This window comes from Ammospiza nelsoni, chromosome 33 (assembly GCF_027579445.1).
Source record: "Ammospiza nelsoni isolate bAmmNel1 chromosome 33, bAmmNel1.pri, whole genome shotgun sequence".
Taxonomy (NCBI): domain Eukaryota; kingdom Metazoa; phylum Chordata; class Aves; order Passeriformes; family Passerellidae; genus Ammospiza; species Ammospiza nelsoni.
Genome location: NC_080665.1, coordinates 2072458 through 2088537, shown reverse-complemented (window position 1 = coordinate 2088537; position 16080 = coordinate 2072458). Strand labels below are relative to the sequence as shown.

Genomic DNA, 16080 nt, shown 5'->3' with positions numbered 1-16080 from the left:
ACAAAACTTCTACACTGGAATTAGGAAAGGCAGACTTTGGCCTGTTTAGGAGGCAGATTTGGGGAATACTGTGGTATCTCAGCACCTCAGGACTGATGTGCAGAGTGACCGAGACCACCCTTGGGGGGTTCGGGAGTCCTGGAATGTCGTCAGAAGTGTCTGGTGGCTGGACTTTGATCCTACACGGGAGACGACACCTGTATGAGGATGGGAGGATTTCACTGGGGTGAATGGTGAAGGGATAAGTTAATTAGAGTGTGAAACACAGGGTTTAAGATTTCTGTACAGGGGGGTCTAAAGAAGTAAGATGGAGGAATTGGGGCGTGTCCTGTCCTTCTTCTTCTTCTTCTTGGCCTCCATCTTCTGTGGTGATGTTGGCAATTTAGGATTGGTTATTACTAAAGGTGTACTGGTCAATAAGAGTAAAAGGTATTGGGGGAAATAGGTAAATATTGTATATGTAGTTTTGAGTATAAAGATAGGTGACCTCCCCGGGGGCTCTCAGTGTGCTCATGGCTGGCTTGCTGTGCAGACCTCTGTCGGGCCAAGAGAAAATCTTTTAGATAAATAACTAATAAACACTGAAGACCGAGAAAAAACCTGAAGCCTCTTCTCGTCCTTTGAAGCCCGGGCTGCCCAAGACCACCCCGGGCCTTTCCAGGTCATTAAAACAGCTGAGAAACCGACAGAATACCAAATCGGGTACTGATTGTTTTAAGGGAAACAGCCCTTAAAAACAAATGGGGCCCAGGAAGGATGGACACGTTTCAAGAAAGTAATGTTAAGCGGGAAGCATCAACATTGGATAGAAGCTCAGGCAACTTAGGAAGTGTTTAAGGGTGTTGTTAGGTCATGCAGAATGAAAAGCTGAGATGTGAAAGCTCAATTAGAACTTAACCTGGCCACTTCTGTGAAAAATAATAGGAAATGTTTCTATAAATAAACTAATATCAAAACATGGGATAAGGCGAACCTCTACTCTCTGTTGAATGCAGTGGAGAATATAGTAACCAAAGATAAGGAAAAGGCTACACTACTTAACACCTTGTTTGTCTCAATTTTCAATATTAAGACAGGTTGCCCTCAGGACAAGTGTTCTCCTGAGCTGGTAGATGGGCACAGGCAGCAGAACAGCCCCTGGAATTCAGGAGGAAGCAGTGGGTGACCAGCTGAGCCACTCAGATGCTCACAAGTGTATGGGATCAGACAGGATCCATCCTAGGGCAATGAGGGAGCTGTGGATGAGCTCCCCAGGCTGCGCTCCATCATTGACCATCAGTGCTGCCTCAGCAGGGAGCTCCCAGAGGACTGGAGGTGCCAGTGTGAGCCCATCCCCAAGAAGGGCTGGAAGGAGGATCTGGGGACCTCCAGGCCTGTCAGCCTGACCTGGGTGCCCAGTGAGGTTGTGGAACAGATCACCCTGAGTGCCATCCCAGGGCACCCACAGGATGGCCAAGGGGTCAGAGCCAGCTAGTGTGGATTTAGGAGTGGCAGGTCCTGCCTGAGTGATCTGATCTCCTTTTATGACCAGGTGACCCACCTGTGGACACAGGAAAGGCTGTGGATGTTGTGTGCCTTGAATTCAGCAAAGCCTTTGACAATGACCAGGTGCCCCACCTGTGGATGCAGGAAAGGCTGTGGATGTTGTGTGCCTGGAATTCAGCAAAGCCTTTGACACTGTCTCTGACAGCATTCCCTGGAAAAGTTGCAGCCCATGGCTTGGGCAGGTTCTCTCCTTGCTGGGAGATTTAAGAACTGGCTGGAGGCTGGGCTCAGAGAGTGGTGGGGATGGTGCTGCACCCAGCTGGTGTACAGGCAATGGTGGTGTCCCCCAGGGATCTGTGTTGGGCCCAGTCCTGTTTAATATCTTCACTGGTGATCTGGGTGAGGGGATCGAGTCCACCATTCACAACTTGCAGATGGCACCAAGCTGGGTGTGAGTGTGGATCTGCTGGAGGGCAGGACAAGAAGACACAGCCTTAAGCAGCACCAGGGGAGGTTCAGGCTGGAAAATAGGAAGGAGTTCTTCACAGAAAGGGTGAGTGAGAATTGGAATGGCTGGCCAGGGGGAGGTGGCAGAGTCCCTGTCCCTCTTCAGTGGCACTTAGCGCCATGGTCTGTGTGACAAGGCAGTATTAGGGCATTGGTTGGACTTGATGATCCCAAAGGTCTTTTCCAGCCTATTTGATTCTGTCATTCTGTCATAATTGGGACACTCTGGGGCCATTGTGACACTGCAAGGCCTCATGGAACTAAGAGGACCATGGTGACACCATGCAGCCCCACAGAACCAGGGGTCCACTGGGGCCAAATGGAACCAGGCAGTGCACCGTGACACTCTGGGTCCTTGTGGAACCACAGAGGCCATTGTGACACTGCAGGGCCTTGTGTAACCAAGGGGTTTCACCATTTTGACACTAGAACACCAAGGAGACCATTGGGAGACTCCAGGGCCCAGTGGAACCAAGGGGCCATTCTGACACTGCAGGGCCTCATGGAACTAAGGGGACATTGTGACAGTGCAGGATCATGTTTCACCAAGGGGCCACTGTGACACGAGGGGGCCTCAGGGGATCTGGAAGAACGTTGTGACACTGTGTGGCCTCGTGGAAACAAGGAGTCCATTGTGACACTGAGGGGACTTGTGGAACTACAGAGACCATGGTGACAGTGTGGGACCTCATGTACCCATGGGGCCATTATGACACTCTGGGGCCTCATGGAACCAAGGGGCCACTGTGAAACTGCAGCACAAGCAAGAACATGTGAAGCCCCATGGAACCAAGGAGTCCATTGTCACATTTTGGGGCCCCACGGAACCAAGGAGACCATTGTTGCTCTGCATGGTCTCATGGACCCAAGGAGAACAGTGTGACAGTGCAGGGCCTTGTGTAACCAAGAGGCCATTGTGTCACTGAGGGGCCCCCTGGAACCTAGGACATCTTTGCAGATGACACCAAGCTGGATGTGAGTGCTGATCTGTGGGAGCATAGAAGGGCTTTGCAGAGAGACCTGGACAGGCTGGATTGAGGGGCTGAATCCAGCAATTTCAGGTTTAAAAAATCCAAATACCAGGCCCTGCAATTTGGCCCCAGTGCTATAGGCTGGGGATGGAGTGGCTGAACAGCAGCCAGGCAGAAAAGGACCTGCAGGGACTGATGAACAGCAGGCTGGACATGAGCCATCAGTGTGACCAGGTGGCCAAGAAGGCCAATGGCTCCTGGCCTGGCTCAGGAATGGTGTGGCCAGTAGGAGCAAGGCTGATGTGCCAGCACTGATCTGCCTCCAGCTCTGCACACAGACATTGCTGCTGCAGCTCCAGAGAAGGCAACAAAAGGGCATCTCTGCAGAAAACTCTGCTGGGACATCCTTTACTTCCTTTAAATACACCAAGAGTGCAGTCCCCCATTGACACAGTCTGTGGCCACAAGGAACGTGGAGAGAAACAAAATGAGAAATGGCACAAGCAATGATGTTTCTTTGTGGACAGAATGGAAAAACTAAAAAAAAGGAAAGAAATCTCCAAAATGAAACCAACAAGAAGTATCAAAAACTAGTTTTATTACAAGTGATTTGCAGAAATTGACCAGCAGTTTAATGTTCCTGAAAGCACCCAGTCATCAGTCTCCTCACAGCAGCCTTGAGCTCCTGGTTCCTCAGGCTGTAGATGAGGGGGTTCAGGGCTGGAGGCACCACTGAGTACAGAACTGACACAGCCAGATCCAGGGATGGGGAGGAGAGGGAGGGAGGCTTCAGGTGAGCAAACATGACAGTGCTGATGAACAGGGAGACCACAGCCAGGTGAGGGAGGCAGGTGGAAAAGGCTTTGTGCCGTCCCTGCTCAGAGGGGATCCTCAGCACGACCCTGAAGATCTGCACATAGGAGAAAACAATGAAAACAAAACAACCAAATAGCAAGCAGGCACTAACTGCAATTATCCCCAGTTCCCTGAGTGAGGAATTTGAGCAGGAGAGCTTGAGGATCTGTGGGATTTCACAGAAGAACTGGCCCAGGACATTGCCATGGCACAGGGACAGGGAAAATGTATTGGCTGTGTGCAGCAGCGAATAGAGAAAGGCACTGGCCCAGGCAGCTGCTGCCATGTGGGCACAAGCTCTGCTGCCCAGGAGGGTCCCGTAGTGCAGGGGTTTGCAGATGGACACGTAGCGGTCGTAGCACATGATGGTCAGGAGATAAAACTCTGCCCCAATAAAGAAGAGAAAGAAAAAGAGCTGTGTAGCACATCCTTTGTAGGAGATGTCCCTGGTGTCCCAGAGGGAATTGTGCATGGCTTTGGGGACAGTGGTGCAGATGGAGCCCAGGTCAGTGAGGGCCAGGTTGAGCAGGAAGAAGAACATGGGTGTGTGCAGCTGGTGGCCGCAGGCTACGGCGCTGATGATGAGGCCGTTGCCCAGGAGGGCAGCCAGGGAGATGCCCAGCAAGAGGCAGAAGTGCAGGAGCTGCAGCTGCCGCGTGTTTGCCAATGCTAGCAGGAGGAAGTGGCTTATGGAGCTGCTGTTGGACATTTGAGCTGTCTTGGCATGGGGATCTGTAAGAAAAGTAATCATGGAATAGTTGGGTTTGGAGAGGACTTTGAATATCCCAGCACATCTTGGGGGCACTTTCCCCCCACTGCCTGCCCAGGGCTCTGCTGCCTGGAGCTGTCCCTGCCAGCAGCTGCTTCCCTGTGCCCAGGGCTGGGCCCTGCCAGTGCTGCCAGAGCCCAGCCCAGCCCTGGGGACTCAGCTCTGCCCTGAAGACCCCTCCCAGTTCTGGCACTGCCCAGGGGATGCTCTGGCTCTGCAGGCTCTGATAGGAATGTCAGAGCAACCATGAGGAGGCTGGAAAAGCGACACTGATGCTACCTCAAAGGGGCCCTGTGCAGATATCTGTCACTGCCTGCTTTATTCAGATCTGAGACAAAATGTTTTTATTATTCCATTCTGAACTGAGAGATGAAAATCTATAGGGTCCATCCAGGTCACCCAGAGCAGTATATTAAAAAAGCAGGATTTTCGCTTTTATGCAGCCCCTGCCTTGCTATGCTCCCTGTATAATGGACTTGGAAATGTGCTGCAGTTAAATGCCATGCTAAGAGCAGCCCTGAACAATGCAGCATCCTCACCACACAAGCAGAACACTTCCAAGCCTTACCAGCTGTCTCCTCCCACCCAGATCTTGACCCCAGTGCTGGCAGCAGCTGCCAGGGCTGGCTGAGAGCATTCCCTGGCAGCAGCAGAGTCCCTGCCCCAGCACAGCGCCCTGGGCTGCAGGACCCTGCTCTGCACAACAGCCCTGGGCACCCCTGGCTGCTCTGCCCAAGAGACAATCAGAGAATGTACTCACGGGGTCTGTAGTCATTGGGATGTTCCAGCTTGAGGAGATGGCTCCAGGAGCTGCAGCTGCATTGTCCTGCAGCCAGAGGTTCCTGTGCCAAGGGCTGGCAGTGATTCTGCCCCAGGCACTTCTCAGCCTCTTCCCAGCCCTGACTGATTGAAGCTCTCTGTGCCTCTGTTCTGTGCTTGGGGTGGCTGCAGGCAGTGCCCCAGTCCTGCTGGGCTGGCAGAAGAGCTGCTCATTAAGAGAAATGTGCTTTTGAAGCTCTTCTTGGTTACCAGGAGCTGCCTCTGGGCCAGCAGCCCAGCCCAGCTCAGCAGCACAGACACAGCACCAGGACTTTAATGAGCCTCTGGGGCTTTGTGCTGAGGCCCTGAACATCAGTCCCTGAGAGGGAGCTGAAGAAACCTCTCCAGAACTCTAAGTCAGAATCCATCTCTAAAGTTTCTTAGACTTTTACTTGGTCCCAGTGAGGGACATGACTGAGAAAGTGTCCCCAGGCCCCAGGCAGAGCAGAGAACTGGAGGCAGTGATGACAGGTGGGGACAAAGAGAAGCCAAGTTTTGGTGCTCTGGGGCACAGCAGGGTCCGTGCCACCAAGGGCTGGGAGGAGACACCTTGTCCTGAAGCACTGGGGCCTCCTGGCACAGCCCCAGCCAGGCTGGGCACGGTCAGCCCCTTGTCCTGCCCTCAGCATCCCCCCTAGCCCACATCCCAGTGGCCTCAAGGATCTGCTGGCAAGAGTCCCTGGGGAGCCTTGGCCAGGAATGGCCCTGGGGGCTACTTAATGCTCCCTGCAGGTACTGCAGGTTTTTCAAAGGACTTTGGGTTTGGCTTTTGCCTTGGAGTCTTTGAGATGTTTGTGCACTCATGGCCTCCAATTATCTACTAAAGTCCCTGGAGAGGCTTTGTCAGTAACAACACTCAGTGGGGGTCATTAATGCTTCAAGGTACTTCAGTTATTTTAAGGTACTTGGTGTTGCCCTTTGGATACAGACTCTGTGAAAGGTTTGTTCAATCATGGCCCCAATTATCTATTTTAATGAGTCCCTTGAGAGCTTTGTACTGACATTCAGTGGGGTTCATTAATGCTTTGAGGTACTCAAGGTTTTAAGGTACTTTGGATTTTTCTTTCTCCACTCTCCATCTCTGAGAGGTTTTTGTGCCATCCTGGCCTCCAATTCTCTCCTGCAAGGAGTCCATGAGGAGCCTGTGTTGGAGAGGGACCTCAGTGGGACCCATTCATGCTTTGAGACACTTTGGGTCTTTCCTCTGACTTTGACTCCTGGAAAGGTTTGTGCAATCTCCTCTCAGGCCCTGAGGTTCAAGGGCTCAGCTTCAAATGCACCTCAGAACTCATTAGGATCAGGCAAGTCCTGCCAAACCATGGCTCTGCCTTGATTTCCCTCTGGTCTGGAGCAGCTCATCAGGAAGGTTTCCTTTTACAGTTACAGAGAAATGTTTCACTGAGCTTCTAAGAAATATGTAATCCTATTTTAAAGACTCTATTTTATTACTTTTCTCTTTTGAGAAGAGGTGATTGCAGCATTCCATTCCTGATATTGATGTAGTGCTGCTCCTAAGGAGGTCTGGCCATGTCAGAAGAGTTATACATTGGAACTGGAGTCCATTGTGGACAGCCACACCTCAGATTCCCCAACCCCATGTGAGACATGATTTTCACTTTCAATATTTTCAATGGTTTATTAAATCCTTATCAAAATACAACAGAAGGTTCTTGATTTCATATCTTTTCAAATACAACAGAAGACTGAATAAAGAAAACAATACAGTGCCGGAAGCAAAGAATTCAGTCACCATGTGCTCATCTACAAAATGGATGCTCTGTCTTTTACACCTCTAGCCCCTCCCAAAGTCTTGTCAATCGACTCCTTTTTCTCTGTCTAGTGGCAGAGATCACTGTCATACACCTTGATTGGAGGTCAGGTGCTGCCATAGTAACAAGCCGACCCTCCCAATTGCCCCAACTACTGAGGCCATCCTGTGATAACAATGCAAGGGGGAGGGGAAAGATAACTATACATCTACTAAACTTCTCTTAACATATATTTAATATTCACCCCTTAACTGTGAGAGTCAACCATAGAATTACTCATCTATAACAAACCTCCTTTTCTTTTTGTAGAAGTCATTTTGCACGAACAATTTAAGTAAAAAATTTCTGTCTCTCTTGAATAAGTCACACCAGCATCTGTTGATGTGGCCAAGGACAGTGGGAACAGGAGAAAAAAATCTCAGGTTTTCCTTAGACACATTTATTTGGAATGCACAAAATGGCATCCCAGAGGTCCAGTATGGCTTTGACTCCCATCTACCGTGCCTATGTAGCTGCTATCCATAGTCAGTGTATTTTAGGGGTCAGTACAGTGGCCAACTCAGTCCTGCCCTCCAGTCCCTGTTGAATTAAAAGACAACTGAGGAATTATAGAGGTCTGGTATGGCCTTTTGTCCCTACCTTACCATGCCTACGGGGTTGTTACCCACAGCAGGGGTATGGAGCCTTCTTGGTAGCAAACAAAGGGGCCAACCCAGTCTTGTTTCCCTTCTTTTGTCTTATTTTCTTAAAGAAGCTGTCCCATTACCTTTTACAGTTCCTTGTGTACTTCTCCTCAACAAATGCTGGTATTTCTCATCCATTAAAACAGGAAGAGTTCTCAAGCTGGTTGGTGGAAGCTTGACTCCACTTTTTGGGTGTCTTGGTGTTTTTCTGGTTGTCTTTCAGTCTCTGCTTGAGAGTCAATCTTGTTTCACCTGGCCTGGATGTTACAGTCCACTCTTTGGGCTCTTCTACTGGGCCTTTGACTATGCTGCCATGAATCCATCCCTGCTCTGCAGTTCACACGGCCGATTTGGTGGTGAGCAGTTCCTGAAAGGGACCTTCCCACTGGGGAGTTAGAGGCTAATCTCCCTGTGGCTTGATCATCACCCAATCCCCAGGACTAATATTATGGATTCTGCAATCCAGGCTGGTAGATTAAGTCATTGCCCCTTTATGTCTTAGCCCTTCTAAGGTTTGTGCTATGGACATAACAAATTTCTTGGCATTGGTTTCCCCTTCCTCATAGGTGGCAACCTTCTGGGGTGAGGTCCGGAAGGGAAACCCAAACATCATTTCATAGGGTGATATCCCCAGATCTGACTGGGGTTGGGTTCTAATTCTTAATAATTCTTAATAATTCTTAATAAGGCCAAAGGGAGACATTTCATCCATGACACTTGGGTTTCAATCATTAGCTTAAATAGAGCTCTTTTAAGAGTTTGATTCATTCTCTCAACCTGACCAGAACTCTGTGGATGCCATGGAGTGTGTAATTCCCATTTTACTCCCAGGGCCTGAACAATTTTCTGCAATATCTTTAATGTGAAATGAGTTCCCCAGTCTGAATCAATCCTGTTTGCCATCCCATATCAGGGAATGATTGATTCTAGAAGTGTTTTACTCACAACATTGGCATTGGCTTTCACAGTGGGTACCACCTCTACCCAATAAGTCACGTGATCTACTATCAGTGGCAAAAATTTCCACCATTGTACCTGGGGAAGCTCAGTAAAGTCTACTTGGATGTTTTGAAAGGGCTCTAAGGCTAGTTGTCACCCTCTTCTGGGTGTTTTCCTCATGATTTTCTTATTCACTTGTTGGCATATCACACACCCTCCAGTTACTTGCTTAGCTATTCTGAAAATTCCTTTGCTTCCCAAATCCCTTAGAAATTGATCACTTAGCACTTGTGTACCCGAATGTGTTGTTCCATGTATGCCTTCTAGCATTTTCCTGGCCAGGAGTTTATTCAACATTTGCCTTCCATCTGGTAATCTCCACTTCTCTTTTTTATCTTTCTTGGCTCCTCTTTTAAGGAGTTCTTCCTCTTCTGTCCCACTGAATACAGGGACTTTTTGCATTTCTCTCATGGGTGTTAATACTATTATTAGTGTTTTTGTCTCTGATTCAATTGCATTTTTAGCCTCTAGATCAGCCTAATTGTTGCCTTGCTCCTCCTGAGTTGCCCCTTTTTTATGTCCTTTAACATACACCACTGCTACTTACTCTGGTAATTGTAAGGTTTCTAACTCTTCTAAAAGAAATTTTTTGTGAATCAATCCCTTTCCCTTTGAATTTAATAGCCCCCTCTCTTCCCAATTTTTTCCAAATATATGCACTATTCCAAAAGTGTATTTTCAGTCTGTATATATTGTTCTTCTTTTCTGTGTTAATATATCCAGAGCTTGTTTTAGGGCATACAACTCAATGCCTGGGCTGACCAGTTGGAAAATAACTTTATCTTTTCTATGGCTACCAACCCTTCATGCACTATAGCGTACCCCAATACCCTGTGCCCCTTTATTACCTGTGAAGATCCATCGATGTACAAATGTTTTTCACTTTGGAGGGGTTGATCTGTTACATCCTCTCTTACTCTAGTTTGACAGTTTATAACCTCTAGGCAATTATGTATTAGTGCCTCATCTGGTTCTCCATACAAAAACGGGGCAGGGTTGAGTTGGTTACTGACGATTAGCTCTAAAACATTATCTGTTAAGATGGCTTCATACTTTAGCATTTGGGAATCAGTGAGCCATTTCTCAGGATACTCGTTATTGAGTCTGGGACATATATCTTCAATTTTCAATTAAATGGTTAATTTTTTGCTTTCTGCTATGAGTAGGGAAGTCACTGCCGCACCTGAATGCAGGCTGGCCAGCCCTGGCTGACAGGCTCTAGTAATTTTGATAAATAGGCCACTGGTTTCCTGGATCCTCCTCAGTCCTAGGCTAACACTTCATGTGTTACCTCTTTTTCTATATCCACAGACAGATAGAAGGGTTTGTCTAAGGCAGGAAGACTCAGGGCTGGTGCACTGACTAATTTTTGCTTCACAGCTTCAAACGTTTGTTCATTGTCTTTTTCCCACCTAATCTCTCCAATTAACTTTTCACACAAGAACCGGATGGCCTGCGTGTATCCTCCAATCCATAGCCTACAATATCCCAACAGGCCTAAAAACCTTCTGACTTCTTTCTTAGTTTTTGGCCGTGGGAGTGAGATTATTCCTGTAATTCTCTCAGGGTTCAGTCCCCAGCTCCCTTGACAAATTATATGTCCTGGATATTTCACTTCCCTTTCTACAAATTCGAGTTTCCCTTTTGATACCTGAAGTCCTTGGTGCCCCAGAAAATTTAACAACACTATGGTGGATTCCCAAATTTCTTTTTCTTCCCATCCTCAGAGAAGCAAATAATTTACATATTGGATGAGCTTTATCTCAGGTTTAATGGAGAAGAGTTGTGTTACTTCTCCTAGGGCTTGACCAAAGAGGTTTGGTATAGTAGGAGGCCTAGTAAAATATCTGTATTGTATTTGAATATCTGTATATAGGCCTTGCCCCGATAAGCCCAAGTTGTTCTTGATGGGCTGCAGCTGCGATGTCCTTAACTGGGCTGCAGCTGTAGCTAGTGAAGAAAACTGGGATAAAAGGGGCTGGGCTTGGCCAGTCAGGGAGAGCCTGGAAGGAGCCCTGACTAAGAAGCAGCAACAAGAAGGAGGTGAAGTCTGTGATGTGAAGAACTGCCCCCAAGAAATATCACCGAGAAGGTACGAGACTTTAGAAATATGTTTGTGACAATATGGGACTTTAGAAATATGAAATTCAACAAGATAACAACAGTTTGGGGATTGAGGAAACCCTTGGAGTAACCCAGTCCACTGAATCTGTTGCTTTCTCCCAGAATTGGGGTCCTCCCATTCAAAAGCAAATATAACCCACTTTCCTCTGCCAGTGGGTATGCCCAAAAAGCATCTTTTAGGTCTATCACGCTAAACCACTGGGATGTTACTTAGGAGTGTATAGGGATTAGGCACTACTGGGTACTGATTCACTATTCTTTTGTTCACTTCTCTCCAATCTTAGACAAGCCTGTAAGTCCCATCTGACTTCTTTACTGGTAATATGGGTGTATTATGGGGGGATATACATGGTTCTAAGATCCTGTCCTCAAGTAGGTCCTGGATCAGTGGCTGCAGTCCCCATCTCCCCTCCAGGGAGAGTGGATATTGTCATAGCTGAACTGGATGGTTCACATTAACTATTTTTATTACTATAGGTTTCATGTTCAATTTACCTCAGTTTTTTGGTTTTGCCCAAATCATCTCTTGAATTTTCTCCTCAATTTCTTCCCTTAATTGGAGAAGCTCAACTACCATTTTCCCTTTCTCTGGGAGCACTCCAGAGAATGTCAAAATGCACCTGTAAATCCTGTCCTAATAAATTTCATCCTGCTTCTGGAACTAATAGAACATCCCCAATTCCCATTTTATTTGTTCCTCCAAACTTTGTTTGCTGTATAACTGAGGCTTTGAAACTTTCCCCTTGTTAATGTTTGAAAAGACAGGTGTCAGCTAATGAAGGCAGGAGCCTCCCCTGAAATGGAAAATGGAAGCCCTCTTCCCTCCACATTGTTATAATTTTGAAATAAAGGGGGCTCTCAGGCACAGATATGGGAGCAGGAAATAACAGTTCTTTGTTAGGGAAGAAAATTAAACAAATAAACAATGCAGTACATTAGAAAAACATTGACAGTCACAACTCAACCTGACACCCTGTGGGTCAGGGTGTTGGCGGCAGTCCAATTGGAAATGTGGCTGCAGCCCTCCTGCAGTGTCAGGTGTGGTTCTGTTGGAGCAGGCGGTCCTGTAGAAAAGGATGTATTCTTCCTCTGAAAATCCAGTGGAAGAAGAGACAGCTGCTGTTCCTCTGGGGAATCCAGTGGAGAAAGCTGTTCTGGTATTCCAGAATCTCCAGATTTTATCTGGGTAGCAATGCTTGGCTCCTCCCTCTGGGCTCACATCTCACAATGGGATGCTGTAGTTCTTATCAGTCATGCAGTGACATTCAATAGCCCATTATAAGCAGATGTCCAGTCAGAGAGAGAAGGAAAACTGCCCACTTGACAAGACAACTGCCATAGAGATGGCAATAGAGTACATCTTGCCTTGCAATCTGGAACAACCCCAGAGCCATCAGCCCATCTCTGCTGGTTATATGATGAGGCCTCCAAATCCCATCTTGGGAGATTTTTGGTTCCTCTCCAAGGATTGTGAAAATGGAAAAATGTGGTCAAAGGCATTTTCTCCCAAATCTTGCAGTGAAAGGCTCAATATTTCTAAATTGAATGAGGGTAGATTTACATTTGTTAGAAAGAGGAAATATTTTATAATTATGAGAGTGGCACAAAATGGCAACCGTTTTTCCAGAGAAGTGGATTCCCCATCCCAGGAATTGTCCAAGAGCAGGAGCTTTGTGCAGCGTTGCCCATTGAAACCCTCTCATCTCCAGTGACAGAATTCCTGCATTGTGGGTTCTCTGATATGCTGGGTGCCCTCACAAGGCTTCTGGCCAGAATGTCTGCTGAAGGCAGCCAGGCTGCTGCTGGGGCAGTGACCTTACAGCCATCACCATGGCAGCCCTGTCCCCTGGGCCTGGCTCTGCCCTTTCCTCTTCCCCTGCCTTGGCTCTGCTGGCATGAAGAGTTTTGTCATTATTATCTTGTCGCCAAGGTGCTGGGGCCAATGGCTTCCCAGTCAGGCTCCTGGGGCAGAAGTGGCTTTTCAGAGCCCAGCCAGGAATGAGCCCTGAGGCAGCAGCTCTGCAGTGGTGGCCACCAGGCCGGGCTGCCAAGGGAGGCTTCTGGCCATGGGCTGCAAGCAGCTGCTGCTGCCAAGGTGCCTTTGGTGCCTCAGGCTCTCCCTGGCACAGCTCCCAGCACGGCACTCTGCCCTTGTGCCCGAGCCCTTCCCTGTGCTGGGGCTGGCCTGGGGCTTTTCCTGCAGCAGGACCTGCCCTGCTGATAGCACAGGAAAGGCAGTTCCTGCTAGAGCAGGAGGCTCTGCCTGCCATGGGTTCCAACAACTCCAGCAAGGCCCTGTTGACTTCAAAATTTCTTCCTAGCAAAGAATATTCTAATTGTTAGAGCTCCAATGCTATGGAGGAAATAACCCAGATCAAGATCTTTCTGTCTAAGCATGATCAGAATTTCTAGAAATCTGTGTGGTATACCATCATTAATCCTGTGGGACAAGTTCAATTCCCCCTGTCCAATCTTTTGCACCTTTGTCAATGTCTGGGGCTGGGATTGGATCCAGCCACTCCCAGTCTCCTCTCTGAGATGGAATTTTAGAAGTCATGGGGATCTGGAGGGTTTTATGGGTTCTATGGTGGCTGCTGTGTGCCATTTCTCTACCCCATGACTCAGCAGGAATTTCTCCAAGGAAGAAACAAAGCTTTTGCCTGAATCTCCCACTTGGCCCATGACAGGAACCCCTGTGAGTGTCTGGGACATCCTGGGTCTTTGGCAGCCTGGGGACTCCTGGGATGTCACCGTGGAGCCCCTGTGAGTGCCTGTGACAGATCAGTGCCTTTGCAGCACAAGGTGCCCTGGGATGTCACCATGGAATGGCTGTGACTGCCTCTGAGCACAGGGCTCTTTACCATCCCCAGAAAGCTCTGGGAGGTCTCCATGGAGCCCCTGTCTCTGTGTGTGACATTCCAGCTCTGGAACAGGCTGGAGACTCTTGGAATGTCCCCATGTGTTGCTATAGGACACAAAAGAACACAAGCGCACACCGCTGTTCTCATGGTGAAAAAAAAATGAAGTTTATTTTCTGACTCCAACATTTATAGTTTCCCAAGAGTGACAGTGGATTGGAGGGTGACAGTGCCACCTCTCCAATGACACTGGACAAACTAAGAATCCATCAAATTTCTCCTCCTCCATAAAGGAATGCAAAACAATGAGTTATTTACAGCAAGTGTGTGAGAAAGTTCGCTACAAAAATTTCAGTATCGTAGAAAATCTTAAAAAATCAGGGCACATCCCATGGAACCCCTCTGAGTGCCTGTGGCAACTCAGTTCTTAGCAGGCACCCATCACCAGAACCCATTGCTCTGGACAGTTTCCATGACAAACCTCCCCAGCCCCCTGTTGCTCTGGACAGTTTCCATGGCAACCCTCCCCAGCCCCCTGTTGCTATGGTCAGTTTCTATGGCAACCATCACCAGCCCCCTGTTGCTATGGTCAGTCCCTCGGCAGCTCCATGGAGACCCCATGCCGGGCTGGTTGCCATGGACACCAACTCAGGCCTGCAGCCACAGCCTGTTGCCATGGCAACCATTGGCAGCCCCATCCCCAGGCTCATGGGATCCCAGAACCACAGAATTGGCTGAGCTGGGAGGGACCCATCAGGATCCTCCAGTCCAACTGCTGGCCCTGCACAGGACACCCCAACAATGCCAGCCTGGGCCTGGCAGCGCTGTCCAAACACTGCTGCAGCTCAGAGAGCCCTGGAGCTGGCACCCTTCCCTGGGGAGCCTGGGCAGGGCCCCAGCAGCCTCTGGGCAAAAACCTTTTCCTGACATCCAACCTGAGCCTGCCCCGACTCAGCTGCAGCCGTTCCCTCCACTCCTGTCCCTGGGCACCAGAGGGAAGAGGTTCCCACAGCCCCAGCCAGGGACCCGCTCCCAAGGCTGTTGCCATGGCCACCAGGGCTGGGACCAGCTGGGATGCTCGGTTTCCAGGGGCTGGGGTGCAGGAATGGGATTCCCCAATTTTCTGCTCCTGCTAAAACCGCGCTGCCCTCGCTGCCCTCCTGCCTCCCATGGAAAGCACAAAAGGCAAAGATCCCGGGCTGGGATAAGAACAATTTATTTGGAACAGCAACCAGATAAGGAACAAACTGGAACAGCAACAACACTGGTAACAGAAAGGATCAGAAAAACTATTTACAGGGAAAACTACAACACCACTGACTGTCTCTTTCCAGCCACATATTCACTCCTGCCTGGAAAGGACACCCTTCTCCTCAGGGGAGGGAGAGAGACAGTCCCTTTCCTGCCCCTAGCAATAACCTGATGTGGGAGTGAATATAATGACACAACCATGGCCAGACCCTCATGTTCTTGGACCCATATCATGTCATTGGCAGGGACAGGAAAAGGGACAGCTGTCTTCCCAGCTTTGATGACAGGGAACATGGATCACCAGGGCTCTTCCCAAAGGGGATTCTCCAATGGGGGATGAAGCTGGAGCCGTGCAAGAAGCTTTTCCTGCAGTGGGGGCATTTGCAGGGCTTCCCTTACCGGTGCCTCTGTTGGTGTTTGGTCAAATGAGAGCTCTGGGTGAAGCTCTTCCCACACTTGGGACACTCGTAGGGCCTCTCCCTGGTTTGGATGCACCAGTGGGTAACAAGGCTGATGTTTTCTCTAAAGCCCTTCCCGCACTCAGGGCAGCGGAAGGGCCTCTCCTCTGTGTGAATCTGCTGGTGCCTGACGAGAGCGGAAGTGGTGTGAAACATTTTTGGACACTCGAGGCACTCGTAGGGCCGTTCCCCGGTGTGGATGTGTTGGTAGGTGACGAGCTCAGAGCTGCACCTGAAGCCCTTCCCACACTCCAAGCACTTGTAGGGCTTCTCCCCATCATGAAGCTGCTCCTGGGCCACCAGCTCCGAGCCCTTGCTGAAGCTCTGTCCACCTTCCTGGCCCAGGGTGGGTCTTTCCTCCTCAGAGCAACCCAGGCTGGGTTTGGTGCCCCTCGTCCTGTGGGACCTCTGGGACTTTTCCTCTCCATTGGATTCCTGCGCAGTAGAGCCGCTCAAAGTGGCCTCTTCCATGAGGTTCTGCTGTGGGGATTTGTCCTCCCTGGTCTCCATCCTCTGCTTCTTGCCTGCAGGA

General features: G+C 49.1%; 1 protein-coding gene and 1 pseudogene across 1 annotated transcript; one reads left to right on the top strand and one right to left on the bottom strand.

Moving 5' to 3' along the window:
- LOC132085897 (zinc finger protein 850-like) overlaps positions 1–16080 on the top strand; it is a 997265-nt pseudogene that overhangs the window by 272151 nt on the left and 709034 nt on the right.
- LOC132085913 (olfactory receptor 14J1-like) lies at positions 3595–4551 on the bottom strand. Its single transcript, XM_059491381.1, has one exon. The coding sequence runs from the start codon at positions 4525–4527 to the stop codon at positions 3595–3597; it is 933 nt and encodes a 310-aa protein (XP_059347364.1). The 5' UTR covers positions 4528–4551.